Genomic DNA, 13352 nt, shown 5'->3' with positions numbered 1-13352 from the left:
TTGATACTATCGCTGCATATACATGTAGCATAAAATGCATTTACCATTAAATGGTAAAATTTACACTACAGACATTTTGTGCCTTAGACGCAACCAAGCCAAGCTTCCTCTTTCGGGTCACAGGGAAGTCCAAGTCCATGTAAAATCTCCTGTTGTCTACCATAAATCGCGGACAAGTCGATTGAGTTACACGCAATCACTTGGAAGTATAGATTCACACAAATTCCCACGGGTTCAGACTCGAACAACGGATCGCGACACTGTCGATAGAGAACGCCTCCACACACGTCTATCTGCGCTTTTAGTGGTGGCAATGCGTTAGGAATAAAGGGCGCATTCTTATCGCACAGAGCTGGCTGAGAAGCGAAGAAAACTTGGCTCTCGACGTCAGCCATAGCGATGCACCCACTGGATGGCAAACCTGCACAAACTGGATGAGACACGTCGCAATTGCCGAGAAATCCATTGCAACACAGTTGTGCCTGCCAAATCACCAAGTGCATCAACTGGTGGTTCGACGCGACCTTAGGAAGTCCGCCAAGGGAATTTAACGCCACGAGTTCGAGTCGTTGAAGCTTTGCGAGAGGCTCCAGGTCTGGTAGCGACGTCAGAGAATACAGCAGAGCGATGGACATGCTCTTGAGATTGTAGAGACCTTGAAAACTTGGCAATTGTCGGAGTAGTTGGAGATATCCCAAGTGCATAAATGTCAATGATCCCATGTTCGAGAACGCGTTCGAAGGCATGCTCACAATATTCGTCTCCCCAAACTTTCCCTGGAGATCCCTACCAAAAGGTTGAGTTAGTCTACTTCATGTTCAGGGTAACACAAACAACATCACAGCTTACAAGAACTCGAGCTTGTGAAAAACGCTGAACCAGTCCGGAATAACCTCCACCCCCGTGAAATAAATCGATCTGGTAGAGAACATACAGCGGTAATTAGTGCTCATAGTTTTGCCCTTTGGAGCGAAAAAGTCAAATCTTACGTACAGATATTCCAGATCGGTACACCGCTGAAGTTCATCCGGCCAAATCTTCATTTGGCGGTTCGTAATCTGCAGCACCTGCAAGTCTCCGGACAGTGCAAGGTCTCTGACTGTCGCTGTCACATCTTGGGGGTGCGTCCACTCTTCGTAGGTCTTTGGTGCTCTATCCACATCCACGAGAGCAAGACAGGGACAGACATCTTGGCGGTCCCAGCGATAGGCAAACGCTACGCACTGAGGGTACGCTGCACACGCTTTGCGTGACTCGAGGATACACTTATTCGTGTACACCAGCACAAAGATGCTAGCTCCCACAAACAGAGCTCCGACCCAACAAGGCACTCGACGTTGCGTTCGTAGTTTGGCCAGCTTGGCGCTCGAAGTTCGCTGACGTTTACGCCGTTGACGAATCACTTCGACGAGACGCGTCAGTCGGTAGCTGAACGAGATATTCATGGTGACTCGAATCGCCAGATCTGACCACGTTAGAGTTCGAAGCGAGTCAAAAGCAAAGCGGAAAAGCGTCGTGGCCACTGCATCCGACTGCATCCTGGCTTGTCGTTGGAAACTCCCCGGAAAATAAACTTTTAGGTAAAGTCGGGCAAGTGCACGATCGAGATCAAACGTCGTGTACGAGTGTAGCACCAAAATGATCGGACAAACCACTGCAAAGAACATGTCGAACCTGCAGCAAATGTTAGAAGTTGAACCCAATAACATGTTTGAACGAAGGAGGACGTACAGGGTGTCAACTAAAACCTCCGAAAAAGCTGTGTGCGCGACTGGAAAAAGGATGAAATAGGCCTGTGATAGGCAGCTAGATGCAATCAGCGATGTGTAGCCGTATGTCAGTGATGTGGCAAGGCCAGCTTCGAGCAAATGGTGCAGCTGGATAGCTTCAACGATAGTATCGCTGCCTTTGAAGAGCACGTTCTGGTGCAGAGGATTCCGACGTGGTAAGCAACTTTGTATGTTTGTCGATAGCTACATTCTCCTAAGAACGTACCCAGAATTTACGATAGTGTCCATGGTACCCAGTCAGTTCGATCCAAAATTCTGCAGCTTGCTGGAGACATTTACAAAGCCAAGGTGCTCTGGTGACCAATGATGGGGTGACAATATCCCATCCAGGTCCGTCCGGAACGATCCGAAAGTTGGAGTTTCTCAGCGCAGTCATCTTCAACAACACATGGACGTAGCTGGCAGCGAGAGCAGCGAGAGTAACAGCGTTCAACGTTGTGATCTCAGCTTCGGGGTCAATAATAAGCCAAAAGTGACCATCGTCGAAGTCTCTGGTGTCCATGAGATAATTTGCAGTCTCTTTCGGTCGGACGTTTAGCACGATCAGCCACACAGTCCAGCACACCGAGACGCCAGCAGCGAGGAAGAGCAAGATACCGATTGGCCCGTAGGCTTCCAAGAAGCTGTCTGGTCTCGTAGCTATTGCATCTCTCGGACCTGCGATGTGCTGATTTCTGTTTGACTGTTGAGGGAGAATGCGGATAATCGTTCCTGTTGACTGAGTCTTCGACTTGAGCTTCTGCGCCAACATAATCGACTAGCTCACACGTTCTCACACCGATGATAATGAGAGGTGCAATGATATTTTGGGGATGTACAGGAGGAGGAGAACGAGTACTACCGCTGCTATTTCAGTCTATTCGTGTGGTCATATAGTGAGTCATCGTAATTTCTACGGTATTCTTGTCGGGACAGCAGATTGTGGTTTCACCCGCTTCAAATACGAACCTGTCACTCCCCGAAAACTTCTCTTCTAGCCAGGCTTCTCAAGTGCATCAGTAGTCTTAAGTTATACACTCGTGTAATATCACTCCAGGAGTGAATACCACCTAATAGTTCACTTGTAGAAACAGCAACACTTTAAACAAATCCGAAAGGAGGGGACATCCCCACGCGGTTCTCTTCCAGGGATATTTGCAGGTGGTGGGAGCGATGAATGGTGTCCAAGTGATACTGTACATGTAGCATCCATCGCTTGAGTCGTGCGTCCAGCTGTTGTATGCAATACTGTACATGTATAACCATTTGTCCAGCTCTAAGTATCGCTTTGGTTGTTCAAAATGCAGATTTAGCCATTTCATTTCTTCTGGCTCGTTTCACCAATCGATTGTCTGCTATTTCCTTCGTTTCGAGCCGTTGTTACCAGTAATGTGGCCGTTTGAGCTGATATCTTGGAAAAATTTGAAGATCCAAAAGCTTTCGCCGCCTCGACCAGGAACTTGAAACCAAATATTACGGTAAAGCTGACGTCTTAACCGATTTTTGCGGTTTCGTGCTGTGCACACAATGGCACAAAAAACGAAAAAATCAGAAATAACATTTTGTCGGCAGCTAACCCTTGATGGTTGTAGTTTACTTCATTCATTGACTCGGGATGTCGGTGGCTGCAGCACTGGGTCCTTTCTTGGACTCGGTCTCCCTCATTGATGAGCGCCCGCTGTCGCCTTTTCCTTTTTTTAAGGTAGCGTGAGTGAGTGGAGTGTTATGAGAAGTTATTGAAACCCATCTTTCTTATTGTTTGTCCTTTTTTAAACCAAAACAACTCTTCGCCTAAGACTTGTTAGTATATAATGAGTATTATTCATGGAATATGCCTACAATACTGCAGTATGCCTGGCATTCAGACTCTGAACGACCTATATGAAGACAATGCGCGCAACTCAATATCTCGCGATTGCTGTACCAAAACAGCGCACCAGAGCCGAAAAGTGTGTGGAGCCTATCACCTGTAAATATTTCTTAATGTTGACAAAGAGCCTCGGAAACGGATCGATACTATCGACGGTAGGGCTTCCATGGCAGTGGTGAAATCTATGTGAGAATGGGATCTTCGATCGGAGATTTTTGTTCCATTTCTGTGTTGATGCATTCACAGCTACGAAGCATGTAGACGCTTTTAAACTTAATTTTACTGTATGTGAGCCTTCACAAATATCGAGGGTGCCCCACACTGAGCATCAAAGCTACGACGCTGGAAAGTTCCTGTTGTGTTTATCTGAATTGCCAGAAACATCGATACTTGCTGGCGTCTTGCGAAACCTCTTATAAATAATATAATGATTTCTCTTTTCATATAAAATATTTGAGGTATTAAATAATGTGATTTTGTGCAGGGTCAATCTTTGGTCCCAATTTTCACTCTAGCCCACGTAAATTTAGGCGTGACCAAAAAATACCAGATTTGCGAGTAACCTGTTTAAAAATCTTCCTGTTAGACTCCTAGCTGGTCCACACGAAGCTTGCCAAAATAGAGGTGGCTTGATGATTTGAGGTGTTTTTAAGGCAGCAGCACCCCAATTCGCTCCAGCTCCAGCATGCTTTTCTGGGTCTTAGTGATGGGAACGTCAGAGGTGCTGAGCTTTTGACATTGAAGCTGACCGCGGGCCGTTCTGGAACAATCGATTGAGACGATGTAGGTCGCGCGAAGGTGGTCTATCTTCCAGTATCTACAAAATTAGCTCCAGTATTTACAGCTCCAGTTTTTTATAATCATTGAAATTACTCAAAGCCAGATTATGAATGATATATGTCGTCTGAAGGTTGCCTCAACAGCGACCGCACATCGATCCTTCAGTGGCGGCGATCAATTCGCATTTCGCCCGCAATTCCACACATCGATACTATGGTGCGGTTTCGTCTTCTGCTGAATGCAGTCTTCTTCTCTCGTATATTTATTATAACCCATGTCACAAGCCCTTACTGACATTCAGTATATTACTACGATCTCTTTACTGTGAATGCTACAGAGCTCCCTCCGCAAGTTGATTCCCTTCGGTAACCGCGTGCTGGTCAAGCGCTTCGAGGCGGCGGCCAAGACGGCCAGTGGCATCTACCTGCCGGACGCCGAGAACAAGCAGCAGAACGAGGGTGAGGTCGTTGCCGTGGGCCCAGGTGCCCGCGCACCCGATGGAACGCTCATCCCGGCTCAGAGCGCTGTGGGCGACAAGGTTCTGCTGCCTGAGTACGGTGGCAGCTCCGTCAAGCTTGGCGACAAGGAGCTATTCCTGTTCCGCGACGAGGACATCCTCGGCAAGCTCGAGTAGATTTCTTCCTCAACTTAGACGCCTCCTGGAGGCTATTTGAGGGTATTTGACCAGCCAAGACCCGCATCAGCTTAATTGGAGTCACTTGGGACGCTAATGAGGCATCCTCCGATCCTCTTGAGATGGAGGGGATGAGGTATGCGGGATAATAAAGTATGTTAGCCCGGTTTGACATGTGTACGTTGAATTTTTGGCATGTATATTGTGGTCTACTAACCAGTCGCCAAGGAAAGAGGCTGGATACTGGGGTGTACACTGCCAGGAGTTAGTGGGGAGCTGGTTACATCAGTGGACTTGAGTTTAGGCGCTGCATTCTTGACTTGCCTTCCACCAACAAAGATGGAGACGATGTTGCGGTCGTCACCGAGGAATAGAAACTTCTGGAATGTGTGAAGCACATCGGCAGCTTCAACTGGGTCATGGGCCTCGTCGATGGGGCTGTTGGGGGCGTATGGGTCAACGACAAGCGCGTCGAAGTCCTTGTCGACCATAAAGTTGCCTACTCTATCACCGAGGCCCAGAGCCTCTGCGCTGCCGACGGTAGCAAGATGAAAAGCTTCGGCAAATGAGAGCGGCTCGTGTTGAGACTCACCAGTGTCTTCGTCGCCGGAGCTGCCATTGCCGATCGAGACGAGCTTGGACGCGATGACAGCTTGGCGAATGGCGTCCAACATGGACGGAGAGTATCCTCCAGACACGTCCGTGCCCAGTCCGACTTTGATTCCTTCTTGCAATAATCGACGCACATTTAGGACGCCACTGGAGAGGGAGAAATTGGAATTAGGACAGTGGATCACGGCCGTCTTCTTCTCACGTAGCAACTCTCGTTCACTTTTGCTGCACCAGATACAATGTGCCATATACGAGCGATCGTGCAGGAGTCCATGGTCGTCATACACTCCTGTGTACGTCTCGCTCTCTGGATGGAGACTCTTGACCCAGCTGATCTCGTCTCGGTTCTCCCCCAGGTGTGACTGCACGGGCAACTTGGGTTGGTGCTCCCTCGATATCTCGGCCAAAGCTTTCATAAGCTTCGATGTGCAGCTCGGAACGAACCTCGGCGTGATAACAGGAGTTACTAGCTCGTTTCTTTTACTCTGCACGTATAGCACAAACTCTCTCGTGTCATCAATGGACGTTTGGGTCTCTTCCTGTAGCCCAGAGGACCCATTCCGGTCCATGTTGACTTTCCCCACGTATCCACGTTGTCCAGCTTGCTCTAATACATCGGCCAGCACTTTACACGCTTCCAGATGCACTGTAGCGAAGTACGAACATGTAGTTGTGCCGCTACTGAGATGGCGTTGCACTGCCTTCTCGTACACAGCTCTAGCGTAGTCCAGATTCTGGAACTTGGATTCGTATGGGAACGTGTATGTCTCTAGCCACTGTAGCAGCGGCAGGTGCATCCCCACTCCGATAAACGAGTACTGAGGAGCATGTGCATGGCCGTCAATGAAGCCAGGAAGCAGCAGCTGCTCGCCCAAGTCCACGAGCTCGTCGAAGTGGCGCGTGACGAGTGGCGACTGGCTCAAGTCCAGCACGAACACGATCTTTCCGTGCTCATTGACGCCTACGAGTCCAGGCTGAAGAACTTGCAGCTCTCCGAGAGCTACAGAGTGCACCACGTTGGCTTTGTACGCGATAATGTGCGTCATTTGACTGGCTGCTTGCTCTATCTGTCACCTTGCACCCGAAGCTGGCAAAATGCTGAATGAATGAAGTTGCAGTTTTTCCTCACAACTATTCGCATTCAGCGACGGCGCGATGTGATTGGCTGAACAAGTCGTCTGACGTGCTTGGGGTGGGCCACATTCTTTCGTGACACACTGTAGCCATCTGCGTAAATCAGCTTCAAGCCATCGTCGATAATAATGACCGACCCGTGGCGTTCATGGGCCAACCTAGTCGACTCTAAAGTCGACAATTCCAGTCGCTGGCACTCGCGTCACGACCATGTGTTGCAAACCTCCGACCGGATCGGAGACTTCCTGGTGACGCAGCTGCGGACCGCCAGTCGCCGCTTTAAGGACGACGAAGTCATTGCTGAATGGGGTCGTGATATCCACGAGCGCCTGGCAGGTTACGAGCTAGAAAGTCGTTTGCTGGCCAAGTTGGCGAGCACTGGGAAGGTGATTCAAGAGCTGGAACGAGGAATCGAGACGATGCTGGATGTCCTGGGGATTGTCGATACGGACTTTGAGAATGAGTGGAAGATGGAGCTGCAGCGGGAGCGCAAGCAGCGAGTGGAAATGTACAGGCGTTTATTCAACAACAGAAGCCAGTTTGAGAGTGAAATGGGCGACACTGAGCAGCAACTGGAGCTGCTGACGCTGATGAAGCACGGGGTCGAGGAGTTCGGGGACGTCTTGTCGCCACTGGAGCTGGATCTGATCGCTCAAGTGTTTGATGCGTTGGTTCTTAGCTCGAACATCGTGGTGGGCGTGATTCCGGACTGGTTTGCGACAGATAAGCGCGGTTGGTCTCGTTCGGATAAAACTTTCATTGCAGGAGAAGAGTCTTGCTTGAGGCACGTGCGTACGTGGGCTCCACTCCACCATCCTCATGTTCGAAAGTTTTATGGAGCGTGCCATGTTGGTAGCCCGTACGTGATACATGAGCTGACAGTGTCACGCTACCCAAATATTGGCCCCTGGTTCTACATGTATGGCTGCTCTCTTGGCTTGAAATACGTGCATGAGCGTGGTCTCGTTCATGAGAAATTGAGTTTCGACAATCTCCAGTCGCTGTACGACTTTAAGGGGATGCTGTCTGGTCTTGGCTTGACGCGGATTGAAGGAAAATTATCCGTCGAAGCAGACGTGTGGGCCTTTGGCGGCATCATGTTTGAGTTTCTCGTGGACTTTTTCAGCCGAGACGACTCAGAACTTGAGGAGTTTAAGCGAACCCAGCGACTTCCAGAGTCTCGACCAAGCTTCTTCAACGAAGAGCAATGAAATCTGCTGCTAGGAATGTGTGAGGACGATCCCACTGAGAGAACTAGCATGATTGAAGTCGCACACAGTCTCGGATCCATTCTTAGTCAATCTGGTCAGGACACGTGGAGCGACGAGGAAGATTTTGGGTCTTGTCGACAAGCAGCAGTCGACAATGTCGATGCATACATTCTGCCAGATTCCGGTCTTACTATCAGCGACGTCCTTCAAGATGCCGGCGAATTGTGCGATCAACTGGACGACTTCGCCGCTATAAATCGCCCCGTGTACAGGCGATTGGTCGATGTGTACGACCAACTTGTTGCTGTAAGTAACGCACTGCCGTTGACATTAGTGGAGGACTTTGGGTCGATCTTGTGGCGCTTTTCCTTCGTCTTGATGCGCGATCGCCAGGCGACTACAGCTCCGTCGCCACGCTTTGTGCTGCAAACACTATTGCTAACCGCAATTACGGGCTCCACCACGACGTCGACCGCCTCATTCTCAGCACCGAATATCTCCAGAGCAACGAATCTATCCATCATTGGCAGCCCAGCTGGAAGCAAACACTGCAATGGCAACAGGAGGCTCTTTAAAAGTGTATGGACAACCCCGAGTCATTCTTGGATGGAGTACATGTAGAAGACAGCAAGACAGCGGCAATGGCGCTGCTACAGTATGAGGCTATGAGCCACACTGGAGACACGTCGCACGTCCCGAGATGGTTCATTCCTCCGCACCAGATCGAGCTGGGACAGCACCTCGCAGACGGATCTTTTGGTGCCGTGTATCTGGGTAAATGGTTCAACACGGACGAGGTAGTGAAGCAAGTGCTGACGAATCAAGCGGATAGGGAGAACCGCCGCCAGTTTTTCCACGAAGTGAACCTCTGGGCGTCTCTGAACCACGACAACCTGATTAAACTCTATGGCGCGTGTCCCGAAGGTCAGCCGTTCTTCGTCTGTGATGAAGGAACGTTGATCAGCTACAGTCAAGACCGCATACAATTCCCCACTTGGAGAGCGATCTGGGAAGCAGCAAAAGGACTGGAATATCTTCACGAACTAGGGATTGTCCATGGTGATCTCAAGGGGAATAACATACTCGTTTGCGATGGAACTGCCAAGCTAGCAGATTTTGGGTTGAGTGTCTTTGCCAAGGCTGGGGACTCTGGAGGTGCACTTGGCGCGTTTCGGTGGAAGGCTCCAGAATGCCTGGCAGGGTCAGGACCAACTCTGGCGTCGGATATTTACTCGTTTGCTATGTGCATGATCGAAGTGATCAGTGGGGATTTCCCATGGGGGAAGACTATGCAGGACGCAGCGGTGGTGGCTAATGTTGTCCAGAAGAGGAAGATGCCGCCAAGACCGAATGGGTTCACAGGCAGCCAATGGAATCTGGTCACGCGCATGTGCTCCTTCGACCCTCAAAGCAGACCCAACGCTACTGCGCTAGCGCATTTACTCTGGAAATTCGCTTGAAGTTTTAAGCTCTAAAACCCAAAGCGACGAGGACGAGGTGGCCGTCTCGTTGTCTTGGCAAAACTGGCAGGCGGGTCGGAGCGTCCAGGACCCGCCACGGTCATCCGTTGCTTCTTGTTTTGACGATTTGTCGCGAGTTTCTTTTCTAATTCCTCTTTGGCTTCCTCCTCTTTGGCATGTCGAGACGCCTCCATTTCGCTCTCCATCTCTGCCGCTTCCTCCTTTTCCTTCATCCGTTTGAGTAATCGTGACTGGAACGACTCCTTCACACTGAAAAACATGGGGCCGAGCTCTGCCAGCCACTCTCCTTCCACTGCTGTAGCACACTGCATGTACTCTTTGCTGGTGTAGATAAGTTCATGGTACACGACAAAGTCTGGCGTGTATCCGAGGCCAAACAACGCAGCACTAGGATGCAAATTACAAGGCATACCCGTCAGCATGTTGACATACTCGCCGATGCCCTTGATCTGCGCCGAATTGTAGAAATACGCCGAGCAAATGGCCTTCCGGACCACATCCCAACGTCCTTCACACGATCGGAGACGCACACGTTGCTGCTTCATAATATCGGCCAGCTGCTCCCGCACCTCACGCGCTTTTCGCAGGCCTTTGGCATGGATGAAGTGATTAGAACACCATTGAGCGGAGTGGCGGTTGGACTCCCATTGTTGATACACATTCAGCAGGGTAAGGTGGTCACTTTCTGGGACAAAGAACTTCTCTCGTGCAGCGTCACTCTCTTCCTCTCGATCTTTAGGACGGAAGAACACACTGGGGACTGACAGCATACTCACCACGATGAGAACCTCAGTTGTACACCCCAGTTGTTCACTGAACAGCAACATCTTCGCTAGGGGCGGATCCAGAGGGAACACGACCATCTTCTTGCCGATTTCAGTCAGCTCGCCCGTATTATCCAACGCTCCCAACACCCACAACTGGTACATGGAGTTGGTGATGTTGTCTTGTGGCGGTGGATCCATGAAATCGAACTCTAGTAAGTTAGAAACGCCCAGAGACTTGAGCAGTAGCACAACGTAGCCCAGATTCGTTCGCTGGATCTCTGGAATCTGCGCTTCCAGGAGCTCGTTGACGAACTGTCGCTGAGTGTACAGGCGATAAGCTACACCAGGACCAGTGCGACCAGCTCGACCGGCACGTTGATTGGCGTTCTGCTGACTGATGGGACTCACCTGCAGCGCGTCCATGCCGATCTTGGGGTTGTACACTTTCACCTTGCAGAATCCCGTGTCGATGACGTACTTGATGCCGTCCACCGTCAACGACGTCTCGGCGATATTCGTCGATACGATACACTTGCGGATGTCTGAAGCGTCAAAGATCTTGGCCTGCAGATCAGCTGGAAGCTGGGAGTACATGGGCAGCACCATAAGTGGAGGCGCGCCGTCCAGCTTCCCCATCCGATCTGCCAGCACGTAGCACGTCGCTTCAATGTCTTCTTGGCCTGTCATGAACACCAGGACGTCCCCTGGAGGGTGCGATAAGTGGATCTGCATCACTTGCTTCACTGCTGCATCGACGTAGTCTTCGCTCGAAGACTTGGCATAGCGTGTATCCACATGGAACGTCCGACCAGGGATCGTGAACATGGGTACACCGCCAAAGAAGTTGGCGAACTTGTCTGCATCTAACGTCGCAGACGTCACGATCAGTTTGAAGTCGCTGCGACGTTGAACCACCTTACGTAAGATACCGAAGAGCACGTCAGTGTTCAACGCTCGTTCGTGGGCCTCGTCCATGATCACACACGAGTACGAGTCAAGGTCGGACTCACGCAGAGACTCGCGTAACAACACTCCTTCCGTCATGTACTTGATGATGGTCTTGTCCGACGTCAGGTCCTCGAATCGAATAGCGTAACCCACTTCTTCCCCGAGCGTAACCTCCATCTCTTCACTGACACGCTGAGCCACCGACATGGCAGCCACACGACGTGGTTGGGTACATCCGATCATGCCAAACTCCGAGTATCCTTCTTCGTGCAAGTACTGAGTCAGTTGCGTGGTCTTCCCGGACCCCGTTTCTCCGACAATCACGACGATCTGATTCTCTCGAATCACCTGCAGCAACTCCTCTCGACACTGGAAAATAGGCAGAAACTCTCGTTGCTGACGCAGCGTACGCGTCTTGGCGAACACACTGACCGCCTTTTGCTTCTTCAGATGGGTGGAGAACTGCGAGTCCTGCTTGTAATTCTCCGATTCTTCTTCTCGTTTCTCCTCTTCCTCGTCATCCGAGCCAGCGTCTTTCTTGATGCCAATAGCGTCGCCCATCCGTGACCCTCCGACCTCCCAGAACCTTTTCCTCATCTTGTTGCGCTCTCTTTGCTCCCTCACTTCACGCAGCAACTCGCTCCCTTTCCTCGCACACACCGCCATGTCCGACGTCGGGTCTTTCACAGTCGCCACCATCTCCACTTGCGTCGTGAACGCCACCCGTCCGTCCAGAAAAGGGGGTTTGGTGCTGTGGACCATAATTTGCACTCTCGAGTCCAGTTCGTCGTCGAAATCAGTGTCAACTCGTCCAGACGCCACGACGCCGCTGGTCAGCAGTCGGTTCTTCTCCCACGCCTCTTGATCAGCTGACAAAGCCGAGGCTCTGGCTGACATGCCCTTGAGTTTGTTGTCTCCTCTCGCTCGCGTTTGCTCCAGCTGCTGCTCCAGAGCCTTGAACTTCTCCTCACTACCAAGAAACACGTGGCCCTCGTGAGCCTCGATGCCCCCAGCATCGTCATTTAAGTAGAACTCTCGGTCGAACTCCTCCTCCACTTGGTCGTCGTACTGCTTTTTGGGGGCTTCCAGCTTCTCTCTGCGTCTATAGGGGTCTCTAGTAGGCGGTGGAGAGCCTCTCTGTCCTCTCCACGTACTGGCACTGCTACTTCTGCTGCGACGGTCGTCTCGTTCCCTTCTAGAGCTGCTGGATCTGCTATATCTGCTTCCCTCACTTGTTTTGGGCGTCTCTGACTGATCCGAAAGATCCCGAGGATTCTCTACACTCCGAAGACGTTCCGGAGCGTCCCATTCACTGGCGTTGAGCCCTGTACCGCGTTCTGAGCGCGACAGTGATGAGGTACTGGAAGTCTCCAACGGAGGTCGGTTTGAAGCTGTCTTGGAGCTTTCCGAGCTGCGAATTCCACCTTCTTGGCGCTTTTCGGCTGCTAGTTTGTCTAGACCTAATAGAGACACGCGAGAGCGGCTGGAATCTCGCTCAGAGTCGCGAGATTGAAGCGCGAACAGTCCATCCGGGTTGCGCCGAGAGTGCTGGGAACAGCGCGACAGGTTGGAGTTTCTACTGAAGCTGCGACTACGACGACGGCGCAGTTGAGACCTACTGCGACTTCGGCTGCGTCTTTGGGAGGAGCGGGGCGAGCGGCGGCGCTCTCGTGAGCAAGAGCGACTGCGCCGAGAATCGTCTCTGGAACGAGCCATTGACGTTTACAGTTTCTATTCGCTTTCTATAGAAAAGAAGTATTAAAAAATAGATACAGCTGGGGCAGCATTAATACTTGTAAAATCAACTTGTACTGCTACTGCTATTAATATTTGGCCCTGGTTTAAAATGGAGAGGAGGGAGAGCATGTTCAGTGCCGAAAAATTGAAGCAATTTGACTGGCTAATAGCTACGACGCTCCTGTATATGTTTTGCTCGCTCGTGTTCCAGGATGGAGTTTTCCAGAACACCAACCAGAGGTGTTCTAGCGAGGGAAGAATTGTGCTAGAAAAAAAGAAAGCAGTTTTTTGCCCGGCAAAACTGGTCGCTTGTAATGGGCCCAACTCCAATTACATAAGTAGGTAGATATTTCTTTAGTTATTACATAAGTAGGTAAAGTGGCACACGGGTAGCGTGTGCCAAGGTGTC

At 50.8% G+C, this 13352-nt stretch overlaps 7 protein-coding genes across 7 annotated transcripts; 3 read left to right on the top strand and 4 right to left on the bottom strand.

Moving 5' to 3' along the window:
* Positions 1 to 748: 748 nt before the first annotated feature.
* On the bottom strand, positions 749 to 1667 carry PITG_05266 (uncharacterized protein; the record flags this gene model as incomplete). The annotated part of the gene is made up of 2 exons (XM_002998894.1): positions 749 to 770; positions 994 to 1667. The coding sequence occupies 2 exons, from the start codon at positions 1665 to 1667 to the stop codon at positions 749 to 751; spliced, it is 696 nt and encodes a 231-aa protein (XP_002998940.1).
* A 316-nt stretch (positions 1668 to 1983) lies between these two features.
* PITG_05265 (uncharacterized protein) lies at positions 1984 to 2541 on the bottom strand (the record flags this gene model as incomplete). The annotated part of the gene is made up of 2 exons (XM_002998893.1): positions 1984 to 2055; positions 2134 to 2541. The coding sequence occupies 2 exons, from the start codon at positions 2539 to 2541 to the stop codon at positions 1984 to 1986; spliced, it is 480 nt and encodes a 159-aa protein (XP_002998939.1).
* Positions 2542 to 4610: 2069 nt separating this feature from the next.
* On the top strand, positions 4611 to 5229 carry PITG_05264 (10 kDa chaperonin; the record flags this gene model as incomplete). Its single annotated transcript, XM_002998892.1, has 2 exons — positions 4611 to 4635; positions 4757 to 5229. The coding sequence occupies 2 exons, from the start codon at positions 4633 to 4635 to the stop codon at positions 5051 to 5053; spliced, it is 300 nt and encodes a 99-aa protein (XP_002998938.1).
* A 19-nt stretch (positions 5230 to 5248) lies between these two features.
* On the bottom strand, positions 5249 to 6734 carry PITG_05263 (guanine deaminase, putative; the record flags this gene model as incomplete). Its single annotated transcript, XM_002998891.1, has 1 exon — positions 5249 to 6734. One exon carries the CDS (start codon positions 6709 to 6711, stop codon positions 5266 to 5268), a length of 1446 nt encoding a protein of 481 aa, XP_002998937.1.
* A 655-nt stretch (positions 6735 to 7389) lies between these two features.
* Positions 7390 to 8010, top strand: PITG_05262 (uncharacterized protein; the record flags this gene model as incomplete). The annotated part of the gene is made up of 1 exon (XM_002998890.1): positions 7390 to 8010. The coding sequence occupies one exon, from the start codon at positions 7390 to 7392 to the stop codon at positions 8008 to 8010; it is 621 nt and encodes a 206-aa protein (XP_002998936.1).
* A 778-nt stretch (positions 8011 to 8788) lies between these two features.
* PITG_05261 (uncharacterized protein) lies at positions 8789 to 9470 on the top strand (the record flags this gene model as incomplete). The annotated part of the gene is made up of 3 exons (XM_002998889.1): positions 8789 to 8819; positions 8872 to 8952; positions 9013 to 9470. 3 exons carry the CDS (start codon positions 8789 to 8791, stop codon positions 9468 to 9470), a joined length of 570 nt encoding a protein of 189 aa, XP_002998935.1.
* Positions 9471 to 9481: 11 nt separating this feature from the next.
* Positions 9482 to 12922, bottom strand: PITG_05260 (pre-mRNA-splicing factor ATP-dependent RNA helicase PRP16; the record flags this gene model as incomplete). The annotated part of the gene is made up of 1 exon (XM_002998888.1): positions 9482 to 12922. One exon carries the CDS (start codon positions 12920 to 12922, stop codon positions 9482 to 9484), a length of 3441 nt encoding a protein of 1146 aa, XP_002998934.1.
* Positions 12923 to 13352: the final 430 nt, after the last annotated feature.

The sequence above is a fragment of the Phytophthora infestans genome, genomic scaffold (genome assembly GCF_000142945.1).
Source record: "Phytophthora infestans T30-4 supercont1.7 genomic scaffold, whole genome shotgun sequence".
Classification (NCBI taxonomy): Eukaryota; Oomycota; class Peronosporomycetes; order Peronosporales; family Peronosporaceae; genus Phytophthora; species Phytophthora infestans.
This window is presented reverse-complemented; position numbering and strand designations above follow the sequence as displayed.